This window comes from Protomyctophum bolini, assembly GCF_963924005.1.
Source record: "Protomyctophum bolini genome assembly, chromosome: 4".
NCBI lineage: Eukaryota > Metazoa > Chordata > Actinopteri > Myctophiformes > Myctophidae > Protomyctophum > Protomyctophum bolini.
Genome location: NC_137865.1, coordinates 6,252,758 through 6,267,969, shown reverse-complemented (window position 1 = coordinate 6,267,969; position 15,212 = coordinate 6,252,758). Strand labels below are relative to the sequence as shown.

At 43.2% G+C, this 15,212-nt stretch overlaps 1 protein-coding gene across 6 annotated transcripts in view; it reads right to left on the bottom strand.

Annotated features, from left to right (window-relative positions):
* The window catches only part of ptprz1a (protein tyrosine phosphatase receptor type Z1a), a 99,731-nt gene extending 92,226 nt beyond the window's left edge, over nucleotides 1–7,505 (bottom strand). For 5 of the 6 annotated variants that reach the window (XM_080762511.1, XM_080762512.1, XM_080762513.1 and 2 more), the window contains exon 1: nucleotides 5,545–5,821. In XM_080762511.1, coding sequence (XP_080618637.1) covers nucleotides 5,545–5,617 — 73 coding nt within the window. In that variant the 5' untranslated portion in view covers nucleotides 5,618–5,821. Of the gene's footprint in view, nucleotides 1–5,544; nucleotides 5,822–7,486 lie in introns of those variants that run through there. The other variant, XM_080762515.1, reaches the window with a different exon arrangement.
* Nucleotides 7,506–15,212: the final 7,707 nt, after the last annotated feature.

The window sequence follows — 15,212 nt, the reverse complement described above, 5'->3', positions numbered from 1 at the left end:
AAAGAGTTGTGTGGGTTGGTTAGTCTCCCTGGGAAACAAACAGAGAGTCGGGTGTTCTGCTATGACGCCCCGACCAATACGTGTCGGAGAAGCTGTTCCAATACTGCCCAAATTGCTGCATCGGCATATGTCGGTTTATGTCATTTACAGTCATCAATTATTTTGTATTTTGAATGCTTCAGTTGATGGTGCGCTAGTGTTTTATACTCTTACTGTACTATTTGCATTATTATTATTTCACTAACTTCTAGTTCTAGCTGCACCAATAACTACCATTAAGACTACATTTTCGGGCCTGTTAAGAAGTCTATAGTAGTGTCTCTGTGTCTCTTGTGTGCACATAATATGGAGATTTCTGTTTCTGTCCGTCTACCTCATGCATCTCTTTTATGCCCATATACAGTATGGAGATTCCTGATGCCATATATGCCCAAAACTGACAGTGTAGAAATAGAACTGGGTCCATTTGGTTTCCATTTGTACACTCTCAGAGTTACATATTCCATTTGAAACCCCCTCAAAGAACCCAGAGAGTCGCTGCATGGACCCCACTTTGAGAACCACTGTCCTCGATTGATTCATTTTAAACTATACTACACACTGGTATCGGATCGTTACACGGTCGGCATCAACACATTTTTAGTTATGGTTATAGGTATCGGGAAGAAAGCTATACATCTTTATCCTGGACGTATACTGTGTGTGTATGGTCACGGTCTCCTCGCCTCGCAGTGTGAGAGAGTCCTGCCTCAACGCCCCCCGCCCCTCCTCCTCCTCCCCTTCCCACTTCTCGCACCGGGACAAATTGCAGTGCCATCACCGCGTCACGCTTCAGCCGTATTACTACCCCCTGCTCTCATGCTGATCGCTTTGTTGCCGCGACACGCACCCCCAGAAGTGTCCCCCTCCCCCCCCCCTCGCTGCCTGCAGTCCGTCCGTCTCTTCTTTTTTTATTTTTCTCCCCCTACAGTTACGAAACAAATCTCCCCTCTTGACAGCATAATTCACACGGGGCAAGGCCCCTGGGGGTGGGACGGGGACGGGGACGGACACTTCTGGAGGTGGGGAAATGGAGGAGAGGTTAGCCCCGGGAGCACCGGGCTAACCTCTGCACAGGCTTGGCTGGATGTCTCCCCACGTAACCCCCGAGGCCCATTCAGCCGTGGCCGGAGAGAGAAATAAAGAAGAGAGGGTGACAGAGGATTCGGCTGTGGTCCCCCCCCCTCCCCATGTATGCTTGAGTGAATGCCGCTGAGCCTAATACCCACTAATCTGGTCATCAAATACTCCTGCTGCCGGCGATTGGAAATCTGCTTGGCTGTTTCTTTTTTTCCTTCTCCATGCAGGCCAGGGGGTAGTGAGGACTAGGAAGGTCTGTGTGCCAAGCGGCCTTGAGGAGCGAGTCTCACAGAGAGGAGAAGAGGTCAGATACAGGACGGAAAGAGATGCTGACTGACCGTATAGGATGTATAGGAGAGAAGAAAGGTGACGAGGCAGAGAGGAAGGAACGAGTGAGGAAAAGCAGAGGCCAGAGAAGGACGAGGCCATTCAAGGTCCTTAATTGAAAGACAATACATAACAATTCATAGCAGCAATAGAGATTGTTGTGTTTTGAGGGGCGATAGCCCCTCCTATGTCCAGCTTTTAGTGTGAGTGTAAACACAAACTTAGTCCCAACGCCAACATGAAATGCCATTGATAATGAATAGCCAGTTTTGAGTGTTTGTGTAAACGCAAACATTGCGTACACACAAACATGAGAGACGAAGGACGAAGGACGTATGATGGTGATAAGAGCGCCCCTCACTTCACACGGGTGTGATTATTTTATTATTCTCAACGTATGCTGTAGCTTAACCGCTAAAGCCCTATATGTTGTACAGAAAATATTGAAAATAGACAATCTACAAGCTTTGCAACGTGTTGTGAGCTTATGGATCTTACTTTTTTATTTTTTGAAATGTCTCCTATAATGGGAGAAGCCAGGTTGAAAGGGTTAGGTTAACTTGACCCATATCTACACAGCATGGCGGTTGTTTGACCCGATTATGCAATCCCCACTTCAGAATGAATCATCGGTGAGTAAGTATTAGTGGCCCAACATTCTGTTTAAAGCTATAGGCTTGTTAACCAGCAGCAGCAACGTTACACAAGGTTTTCACCAGCTTGTGACACACCCTTTATAAGTGGGCAGTCACAGCGGGGGTCTGTTATCCTTCACCCACACAGCAACCAGCAACCCTGCTCTTCTTGACTGACAGGCTGACAAACCATGACTGCCATCTGTCACCCACAAAAACACCACCATCACCCACCCACCCACCACAGGACCTAAAGACTATACTTCTGCAGAGAGCTAAAGGGGGGAGGGGGGTCACCGTTGGCGATATATACCCATTGAGAAATGCCCAGTCTTGTGTCCGGGAGGACAGATGGTGCTGGTCTCCAGGCATTCAGTTCAGCTCATGTGTCTTTTCTCTTAACCATCAATTCCTCTGCTGCTTTCTCAAAAACAGAAAAAGAAAACGGGAACCTTCCTTTGTGCCCAAAGGTTTCATCAAAGCTTCATTTAAAAAGGCTCAGCTGAAAAGGGGGCAAAGCGGGCGAGGGGCATGGGGGAGGAGGAGTGTGGTATAGAGCTACGGAGGCGGGTTGGACATTCAGCAGGTATATTACCAACCCCTCAACCCCCGATATCCAAGTTCACACCATGCTGGCCCATGCAGGCGCCTCAATCTCTTAACCCATTCTGACATGAGATCAGATTCATACGAGGTTTCCACTGGACCCACACTGGTCTGATTAACCCATTCTGACCTGAGATCAGATTCTAAAAATGTCAGTCGTTCTTCGATTTTTCAAAAATAGCAGATCTACAAGCTCATAGCGCGCCACCGAGTGGCGCGCTATGAGCTTGTAGATCTGCTATTTTTCAATAGCTAAAGCATAACATGATGCTAATACCAAAATGGGTTCCCGTTCAGAATGGGTTAATGATGGAGTGCTGTGATTTTTGTATTTTGTCCAGTTTATGAGGTGGCAGTACTTCATTAGACCCCTTGGTGTGATTGTTATGTGCAATGATGTCTTCCCTTATATTTAGGGTTTCTTCCTGGAGGCTGAAACCTTGACAGTAAAAAAGAAAAACAGTGATATAGTGACATATCAATATCACCCTCTCCCCTAACCCCTCCCTCTTTATCATACAACAAATGGTAAATGGTGCATTTATATAGCGCCTTTATCCAAGGCGCTGTACATAGATTGTGCATCAATTCACCCTTTCACACATACATTCATACACCGATGGCGGCGGAAACCATGCAAGGCACCAACCAGCACATCAAGGCACCAACCAGCACTTCAGGAGCAATTTAGGGTCCAGTGTCTTGCTCAAGGACACTTCGACACTAACTCTGGGGGAGCCCGGGTTCGAACAGGCAACCTTGCGGTTACCATCCACAGCCACTCTACCCCTGAGCCACCACCGCCCTAAACCTGTGGGTGCAGCTTCAGTTCAGGTGGATCACCACCCATCAGGCAAACTCAATGAATTGGTGGGTGTGTCCACATTGGAAAAGAAAATCTTCCTCCTTATAATAAAAATCACACCCGTGTGAACTGAGTGTTGCAACTCCCCTCTCCCCCTGCCTCTCTCTCTCTCTCTCTCTCTCTCTCTCTCTCTCTCTCTCTCTCTCTCTCTCTGTAATTAGCAGGCAACAGTGCAACACTATCTCTCTCTCTGTTTCTGGCACAACAGCGCCACTTTTGCCCCTACTGGTACTCTAATAATAGTCACATAGGTTAGGACATAGTCACATATAGGTTCTAACCGTTAGGACATTGCTGTTCCTTGGAGTGGTTGCACCACTCATTAATACCTGATGATCATGTTTTAGGGGGGAAAGAATCACGGCACTCCATCTTTAAGGAAACTGGCTTCGCCCATCTTTTTCCAAATGTTTGGTACATATCTCACAATCTCCGTCTCACCCAAAGGCTTCTTATATCGTCACTATTCAGGAGCAGACATTACTCAAAAATAGAAGATCTACGACGAGTATACGTGTGGATTGGGTATTTTCAATTAAGGCCAACCAAGTACAGAGCCCTGCAGGACTCCGGTATAGGCCCCCTAAACTATGAGCTTATAAGGTTAAACCAATTATCAGTTACAGTAGCCTATATCTCTGACTGTACACAGTATATGGTCTATAATTTTCAGACTGAAAGGTCCAAAAGAAAATAGAGAAATACCTTAATTACTGTGGGATAATGATCTATTATTTGCTCAAATTTGCATCAACAGCAAGTACTGCAAGTACCAAGGCAGAAATAACGTTTCAAGTTAAGTTGTGAAAATCACTCACAAAACAAGAGCAATATGGTCAAAAATAAATGAAAGAGCTCAAATAAATAGCTCTGTTCCTCTCATCAGATCGATCCTATCCTGGCTTACTCGTGCATCACCACTCTATAGTCAATATAGTGTGGTTAGTTACAGATCATTTGCTAAATTATTCAACATGGCATCAATCTTGAAGTGGGAATTGTGTGACCTGATTAACATGTGATGAAGTAGCTTAAAAACTCTGGGCTACATCCTTGCTTTATTGGTCTGTGCCTGCATCACTGCCATGATATGATACTTTTTTTTTCCTACCATGAAATGTATCTGGTTGGAATTAAATTAGGCTACAGCCTTCTAATTGAGTCATATATAGAGTGCCTCATTGGTCAACATAATGTCCAACAGCTCCAAATAACCAATTTCTCTTAAGTGTTTTACCTCCACATACAACTTCGCAAGGAGTTTTAACCATTCATACTGTAGTATATGCTCTCTTGCCAGATGGAGCGCTTGACTAACTTTCTTGTCTATAAACCTACAGACTTCGTGCATGACTGACAGCTCCAGTTTAAAACTTTGGAGTTTGGATACATATGATATGGGAGCCTCAGCCGTGACATGTATAGGCTAGTCCTACCAAATAATTACAAGACGGCCAGTTCGTGAGGACAAATCACTCAAATGTAAAACCAAGTGCACTGACATTATTATACTATAGTCTACCGGTATATGCTGCGTGAGACCTGCTCAGCTGTCAGCTCCGCCCAACTAACAAGACAACTTCAACGCTTAATATTATGAAATATATGGATACATAGTCAAATTTATTAATGATGAGTAAACAACAAAACAAACCCAACCGGAACGCTCACCCAAGATATGGACATGTCGAGATTTGCATTCGCTGCTGACTTTCTCAAAAACGCACAGCTGACTCTCATCATGAATGTTACATGCAAAGCAATTAAACAAGAAACCACCGACTAAAGCAACAGCAGCAGCACACATGAATACATGTCATGTTTTTCAAGGGGTTGTTGTGGTGTTTTTCGTGCACGTGAAACTCGTGCGTAAATTGCCTTTCTTTGGTTACGCACCGCACGTAAACTACAAAGTTGTGAAATAACAACGAACAGACTTCATATGATTATATGACGGTCGGTCATCATTAACGTAATTGACAGCATCCTTACCTATTTGGCAGATGAGAAGCAACTGGACAGAAACTAACCAGCCTCTTGGTGTTGTTGTTGTACGCGCCTCCATGTTGCAGCTTATGTTGTGATGCAGAATTATAGGTGGACAAATAACACTACTAAGTGTTCAGTTCAGTTGCCGGGGGAATAAATCCCAGTGAAGTAGGTTTCACAGTAGTTTCATGCTGTATCTGTACGGATGGTATCCTCTCTCTGACTCTCTAGCTGTGTGTGTGTGTCCTTCAAGTTCCAGCCCGGTGCGGTGCGTGTCTTCTCTTCACGCGGAGTGAGAGACACGGAGTGAGTCCGCAGCGCAGCGCGAGACTGTGCGCCTCCCACACACACACACACACACACACACACACACACACACACACGCGCGCGCGCGCGCACACGCACACACGTCTGGTCTCTCTGTCTACAGTCTACTCTCACATGCAACGCCTTTAATGATTTCATAATTAATAATAATAAATGTACAGACTATATCATAATCATATAGCACACGTGGGAGAGCATGCATACCACGTCACTATATGACTCAGACATAACAAACCTTATACGCCCTATAGGCAGCATGTCACTATATGACTCAGACATAACCATATAGACAAACCTGATACCATGCCACTAGGACTCAGACATAACCATAAACAAACCCAATACGCTGCTACTGTGTATAGGCATGTCACTATACTCACTATGACTCAGACATAACCATATACAAACCCAATACGCTGCTACTGTATATAGGCATGTCACTATACTCACTATATGACTCAGACATAACCATATAAACAAACCTGATACCATGCCACTAGGACTCAGACATAACCATAAACAAACCCAATACGCTGCTACTGTGTATAGGCATGTCACTATACTCACTATGACTCAGACATAACCATATACAAACCCAATACGCTGCTACTGTATATAGGCATGTCACTATACTCACTATATGACTCAGACATAACCATATAAACAAACCTGATACCATGCCACTAGGACTCAGACATAACCATAAACAAACCCAATACGCTGCTACTGTATATAGGCATGTCACTATATACTCACTATGACTCAGACATAACCATATGCACAAACCTCATACCCCTATAGGCATGTCACTATATGACTCAGACATAACCATATAAACAAACCTGATACCATGCCACTATAGGACTCAGACATAACCATAAACAAACCCAATACGCTGCTACTGTATAAAATGCCCAATGGTCATGTAGATAATGTCTTACTGATTGATCTCGCTTCCCCCTGGACCCCCTTATGTGGCTTCCCTTTGTTTGTTTTTTATGGAAATAACAAAAACTGCATGGAAATGGAAAGCACAACGACAAATTCCAGTGCACTGTTTTACACCTGTAAACGTGTGATGTGAAAATAAAGTTGATTCTGATTCTGACGTGCATATATATGGGACCGATGGCGATTGACTTACTCGAGGGAGTGCGGTAAACCCCACAGCAGGGGTGTGGGGTTTGAACTCATTCATTGGGAGAAAGAAAAAGACGCAGACAGACAGCCATATTGAAAGTGCTGTTTCATACTCCCACACCCATAGATAAATAGATAGAGCAGCATGGAGCCGTTCAAAAGGCATAATTGAGTGAGATGAACTATTTTTTTGTCTGTTGGCGCTTGGCGGGGAGGGGGCTGACCTCTTGACTTCAAGGAGCGAGTTTAACCCCCCCCCCTTGAAATGGAGACAGGCTGCATCACCACTGACCCAGAAACACCAATTCAGACAGCAAATGAGGACCTGTGTGTGTGTGTGTGTGTGTGTGTGTGTGTGTGTGTGTGTGTGTGTGTGTGTGTGTGTCTTCCCACATGAGCTTGTGGCTGATGGGGGTGACACATGGGACCATAGCGCTATAATGGGCATATATGTGAGTGCAATAGAAAGATAATTTACCCTGTTTGTTCTATAGGTGGGTGGTATCAGGCCGTTGGTGTCTCTCCCTATAGAGCGCCGAAGTCCTGACGTCACTCGCTCATCCCCTGGTTTCCCCCGGTTCACGGAAGTCAATTCTCTATGGAGAACAACATGGGGTCATCTTAAAATCGTTTCATATAAGCATTGTGGTCCAAAAATAAACAAGCTGTCTCAGCGTTATTGTCAGGACAGTCAGTCACTCATATATGATATACGGTCTGTTTCTAGCGAAAATGTAACTAATTCAGTAGCAGTAACAATAGCGTTTTCTCTTAGTCAGTCGATTCTTCATATCCATATGAGTGAAACACAGAAACACATATAAAAACACAGTTATTATATGAGGCGATCTAAAATCCCCCCTATGGGGATTACAATGCAAGTACATGAACCCATGGATTTGCGCACTCTACCGATATTGACGTCAGACTTCGGTGCTCTATAGTGGCTGTGGGTGGGTGTCACGCACGTTGGTGAGGTAGTGAGTCAGGTGGTTTCCAAACTGTGTGCGAGGCATGCAGGTGTGCTATCTATGGGACAAGTCCACTGTGCCTATAGAGGGATTTTGTGACAACCATATATTATTTCTGGATATATATATACTATACAAAAGGTTTGGACTTCTTTTCTTTATGTAGCCTATTTACGGTATCAGTTATTATTTCAAAATATTTTCTAAAATGTACTCTTAAGAACTAAACTTCAAAAGAGAAATTAGACGTTTTACCCGGGACCTAAACTATTCTCTTTTGGGTCTCAAGATAAAACGTTTGGGAACCACATTCTAATTCAACCGTAACCTCTTCACAAACGCATCACACCGCATCGGCCTTACAGCCTCAGCAGCACATTCAGTACAAGCAGACTGTATAGAACTCCTAAAAAGGAAATAAGAGTTGTCACTTGTCAGGTACTTTCCATTTAATGGGAGAGATCTGTTGCAGTGTTTAGATACAAGACTCTCTTGTTTGTCTCCTTGGGGTAAAGTTACCACGAAAATCACCATATGCAAGGGCATTTAGACTAGAGGAAGGCACACCCCACATCCAGAAGGTTGTGTTTACTGAATCAGTTGCTTCTCAAGAGTGCACAAACAGAGAGGAGTTCAGATTAGCTATGCTTTTATAAATGCTTCAGACAGCTAATGCACATAAAAGAACTTTGTTACTGCTGTTGTTGCAACTGACCCGGATGTTTTTGTCCATAATGTGTTTGCCCCCCTGACTGAATTTACAGCTCAGAATATAAGCACAGAAAAGCTCCCTTAAAGCGTCTTTTTATTCCCTCTCTTGATGAGATGTCAAGCAAATAACAAAGAGCTACTCCCCTTAGAGGGCGAGAAACAAACCTTAAGGTTTTCCTAGATTTCAAGATTCATTCATGCCCACTGCATGGGTTCAAGTTCTCAACTTCAAAACTTTACTACCACATTCCCACTTCTTTCTATCCATTTGGATAAAGTTGGAATACATTTGCATAATTTACTGTGGATTATCGGTAATTTATGCAGAAGCCTCCTTTCACTTGTTAAATTGCATGATTCCAGGGCGCCTAATAAAATTGTTGTACACCCCACAGAGCAGGCAGGCATTCAAGGATGTAGTAACGACCTTAGAAGGTTAAGACAAATAATATATGACTTCACTTCAAATCGCATTTATGACGTATGTTTATGAAGTAATTACTTAAAAAAATTAAATAAAAAACACATTCACCCTGTTGTCCTATCATTACAGGTGAAAGTTTTAAGAAACTTCTGAATTGTCCAATATAAAAAATAGCAGATCTAAGCTTGCGTGTCACGTCATGATGTTGTACTGTTCTTCAGTGGTTGTTCTGTGTAGCTAGGGAGGTATAAATCTCTGCGATTGATTTGTTTCCACCTGCACATATTCTTCACGATTACATACAATGTGTTGGTTCAGTAACTAGAGCGCCCTTGTGGAAAAGCAAAAGGACGAAATGCATTTGTTAGACAAATTATGCCGTCCCGGCAAGTTAAGAAAACAATTTCTTGTGATGCGAGACTGTCTACAACGAGCCCGTTCGGTCGAAACGAGACGTATTGATCTGTGAAAAACAGATCAGCAGCTCAGGTCACTCTTCTGTAAATGACCGTAGGATGTGAACATGATGACACACAGGCTTATCAGAGCTTGAAAAGTATTGCTCTTTATCATCCGGGAGTCTTCAACGTTTTTTTCAGGTCAAGGACCCCATAACTCAAAGAGAGAGATATGAAGCAAGGACCCCCCCCACACTACAAATCTTTGAATAAATATATTCTTAACTCAAATCTTTGCTTCTGGGGGTCCTCCCTGGAACAAAATACATTGAGATGGGGATCAGCGGCCAAATACATACAATTTTGGGGGTCTTTGACATGAAAATATCCGAGAAGCTGACATACTGTAGTTGCAATAGCGAGTAAACAAACATCGATCCTAAAACGTCTTCCTCCACACTGGGAGGAAAACAGCTTCTGACAATTTAATGGGATGCATTTTACACGCTTTTACATTGCATCTAATGAGCAGCCGGTTTCTCTTGGCCCCAGCCTGCGTGCAGATAGATAGATAGATAGATAGATAGATAGATAGATAGATAGATAGATAGATAGATAGATAGATAGATAGATAGATAGATAGATAGATAGATAGATAGATAGATAGATAGATAGATAGATAGATATTTGTCCTTTCGGAAATTTGTTTTGTGCACAGCAGTCATCAGGATATACATAAAACATATGCAAACAAACAGATCACACGGTGCATAGACAATAAAGAAACAGTGCCAACAGAACATACTGAATCTTATCAGTGTAACGTTGTCTGGAAATGCGTCTGACACCTGATGGTGAAGTTTAAGTGGATCCCCTGAGCAAGCAGGCAGGTTCTATAGGTCGATGGTAAAGATTTCTGCACTTCGGTCACGGTAGAAGAGGAAAATGACATCTAGTGCAGCTTTAAGTGATACATGATGTTGTATTATAGTGTGGGTATAATGATTTACCAAGCAGAACATAAAGTAATTTAAGTATTGATAGGATGAATCACTGCTCTCTTTTGTTCTCCGTCTTCTTACAGAACTATTATAGAAATAATTGTGAGGTGATTTAAAAAAAAATAGATTCTCTATAGACTCTATACAAACTACAAATAACACTGCAGTAAACATCCCTTTCAGAAGCCCCTTTGCGGGATCCACCCTTTGGATATAGTGTTACATGGGAAAATGCACCTGGCATTGAAATATACTAACAAACAAACACATCCCTGAAGGGAAGCTTCTTCTCAGGGCGTGTTTGAGAGGACATCAGATAAGGATGCCCATTACAGAGAATGGACTGTCCTGGCTGTGTCCAATGGCCAATCACTCCTTTTCACTGTGCACCGGAGGTCTTCAACAGGGAGTCCGGGACCCCTAAGAGGTACTCTCAGAGTTACGGTATAACCGGAACGCTTGCCCCAAAAAACACGCTCTCCCCCAACCTTGTATTTGATTATTTGTTTTAATGAGGATAATGTTTTTAGTTTAGGGTTAGGCGTTGTTTTACTGGGGTTAAGCTTAGGAATATAGACTTTGGCACCGTTTTACCGAGGTTATGTGGGCAGGCACTTCACCACTGACTGCTCCAGCCGAGCGCCCTGTCATATGGTCAATCTTAACGAGGACTACATTCCGCAATGTTATGTTTGACAGAGGATAATCCTGATGTGTTTTCTCCCCGTTTGCATGTATACTACGACACAATTTAACGATTGATATTGCATGCTTAATACTGTCGTGTGTGTGTGTGTGTGTGTGTGTGTGTGTGTGTGTCCATGCAGGGATTAAGGTAACGAGGTCACATCACAAAATAGGCAGGGGTTTAACTTCACCCCCCCCCCCCCCCTCTCTCTCTCTCTCTCTCTCTCTCTCTCTCTCTCTCTCTCTCACACACACACACACTCACACACACACACACACACACACACACACACACACACACACACACACACACACACAAACACATGTGCACAATTATTTGGTTCAATATCCTTTTGCATTTTTAGTGATTGACACCAGAGGGGGTTGAAACACCAACCCCAGCTATCGACACCCAAAGTGTCAATAATAATAATAACAACAACAACAACAACAACACACAGACAGCGCGCACTGCCGTGCCAGGGAAGCATTATGATCAATGGATGACTTGTTTAGTCATCCACGCCACATAATGTCATAGCAACAGTGCAGAGCAGGGGTCTTCAGCAGCAGGGGGTCCTCAGAGCGGTTGCTACAGAGTGGCCGCCACATATTTGTGTGATAGGATAATCGTTTTACATTAATCACTTCCCCAGGAGAGCTTTAATTTGCCAAACCTATAGCAGATCTGTGAACTTAATTATAGATCCACTGTTTAATGAGCAAAGAGGTTTGGCGTAGAGTGGAAAAAAGAGCAGACAATGTACAGTGTGAAAGTTGACAATTGACGTTTTTTTTAAGTGGCTAAGTGTTTGAAAATACACAACATGAATCCAACATGATAGTGCTGTGAAACAAGTATATGAGTCTATCTCAAGAGAGATGAAGCCGTATCGCTCTCTCAGCTAAGGGGTCCTGGCCTGGTGTATAGAGAATAGTAGGCTACTACTGTCCAGTGGTGTAACGTAACTAAGTACATTTACTCAAGTACTGTACTTGAGTAAAAATGTTTAGGATTTGTATTCAATCTACGGGAGTATTTCAAATGTTCTATACTTTTCCTTCCACTACTTTCACTACATCTCAGAAGCTAATATTGTACTTTTACTTCACTACAATTATTTGAAACATTTAGTTGCTGCTAATTACTTTACAAAAATCCATTAACCTACTTAAGCCCTGCTATTGTTATAGCCAAAGTTACACTGACCTTTTCTGCATGGTCTCTCTCTGTCTCTCTCTCTCTCTCTCTCTCTCTCTCTCGTCAATCTCCACTGGTACTATCAATAAAGACAGGAGAAGCCCCCGCAAAAATGAAAATATTAAATTAGCCAGTATGGTAATTCAATAGATTTTTTTCCTGATGAGAACCAAAGTTGTGTGAGATTGGTGCTATGATGTGTCTGTCTGTCTGTCTCTGTGTGTGTGTGTGTGTGTGTGTGTGTGTGTGTGTGTGTGTGTGTGTGTGTGTGTGTGTGTGTGTGTGTGTGTGTGTGTGTGTGTGTGTCCTTGTCGTTGCAGCTCATGTTCAAGACCTGAGTGGAAACCACTGTGGTTAAAAGCTTTCTGCATACCACACCAGAACAGAACCCTTACACACTCCACTGGAGGACTTTAAATCAAAAGTCTTCCAATTGGCATAAGGTGTGCGTGTGTGAGTGTGTGTGGCTCAGAGAGAGAGAGAGAGAGAGAGAGAGAGAGAGAGAGAGAAACACAGTATTCTTCAAACTAAGTGGACTCTCCACTAATTCTTGTCAGAATTGTTCTCAAATGGGCCCTTTTTGGGTGCAAGAGGCCCAATATGCTATGCATTAGTCTATCTCACACACACACACACACACACACACACACACACACACACACACACACACACACACACACACACACACACACACACACACACACACACACAATGAAAAGACAGACTTTCTACTTTGAGATAGACAGGGTCAAGCAACAGATCAGCTTAATAAAGAGCAGGAATGTGTTGAGGTACTTCAAATGAGTTGGCATTCAAGTTCACTCAAACTATGGCATGACACAGACGCATGCACGCACGCACGCACGCACGCACGCACGCACGCACGCACGCACGCACGCACGCACGCACGCACGCACGCACGCACGCACGCACGCACACTCATGTGGGCTGCCTCTACACTACAGTCCACACTGCTAATGAGCTTCATTCGGCCATGCATGTACTCTTGGTTGTATTTGAAACATATGTGGCTCCTCATTGGAGCTCTTTGCCGCCCTTACTTACATACTGTACCATACATACATCAACAAAGCTAAATATAAACCCAGACAGAGAAACATGGTGGTTCATTAGGTTTGTATAAAAGTTGTTGAGTTGAGTGTACAAGACTGTTATTCTGTCACAGATGGAGTGCCGTGATATTTGTACTGTTTCTGTTTTGTACGTGTCTAATATGGAGTTAACATTACTCTAATAGAACCCCAGGTGTGGTTATAATATTCGAATATGTCTTCGCCTGTTTTTGAGCGGTGCCTCCGCTCCATTACGCAGCTATGTGTGTCCCTATGTATGTGTACGCGACCCAGCACGGATGCGTGTCTGAGCACGGAAAACTCTGTCATTTCTCAACAGTTTCGAAACGCGAGAAACGCCGGAACAGGGCGCATGTTCTGGGGACCCCCCGGGGACCCGGGCCCCCACAAGGTAACTCTGTCATTTATCAAAGACTTCTTCCAAAAATAATCACAGGACAGAGCACAGTACACTACAATACAGTACAGAGCACAGTACAGTACCGTAACTATAACATATATTTTGTCTCCCTGCTCTCCTATTGATACAATTAGGTCGTGTCAAATTCAAAGGTCATGACACACATTTTTACCTAATGGTCAAGATTTAATTAATCCCCTGAGCAACCTGGCAGGTTCTAATTGCTCATTAAGCTCAATAGCAAAAAATATATTCAGCACTTCCACCAAATTGTGGAATGCCATATACCCTCCAGTGTTGACTAAAACTAAGACGAAAAATGTTCGTCGACTACCTTTTTCCACTGACGAAATCTACTGGAAACTAAAGCTATGATGACTAAAACTACGACTATACTGACAATTTCATCAACAAATAAAAACTGGACTAAAATGTTAGGAAGGGACGAGTGGACAAGAGATCCAGTTATAAGTCATTTTACAATTGGTTGCATGCTGAAAATAGCCGATCTACAAGCTCACAACGCGTCACAGACTAAAATCTTATGATATTTAGTCGACTAAAAACGAAAACTAGACTAATACTAAGACATTCCAGGTGACTAAAATGTGACTGAAAACTATTCAAGAGACTCCCTACCCTCCCTACCATCATGTCTGCCATTCACAACTGGTCCTAGAAGTCTTCTAACTCAGGGGTTCCCAAACTTTTTCATCTCAAGGACCCCCAAATTGACACGGATGAGCCAGCGGACCCCCATTTGAAAAATATATGCCAGGGACTCCCATAAGAGAAGATTTTGACGGCTGTAGCAGTGATTCTCAACCCATTTAATTTCAAGGACCCCCAGTTTGACATGCATATTATTAGTCTACAGACCCCCATTGAATGGCATTTATATCTCTGGACAGTGGGACCCCCAATTTATATTGTAAAATCAATGTTAATGTAACTCTGAGAGTGTACAAATGGAGCCACTCTCAGAGTTACAGACCCATAAACTATCACTTAGCTGGGTACCCCCTGGAACTCCCTCAAGGACCCCACTTTGGGAACCACTGTTCTAACTAAACTTGACAACAGAAATGACCCCCCCCCCTCCCAATTGTTTTCTTTACATACCGGTATATGTTTATTCCTAGTGTCGATGATTTCTTGTATGTTATACGTCTTCAAATGTTTTAGGACATATCCTTTTAGCATCACGTACCTCATAATCGTATACCACTGTACTATTTGCAAACGGTAAATCAAGTATACAATCAATCAAACTGGGTTCAAATCCAGGGTAGGAGAGGAAAGTCACTTAGTTTCAGC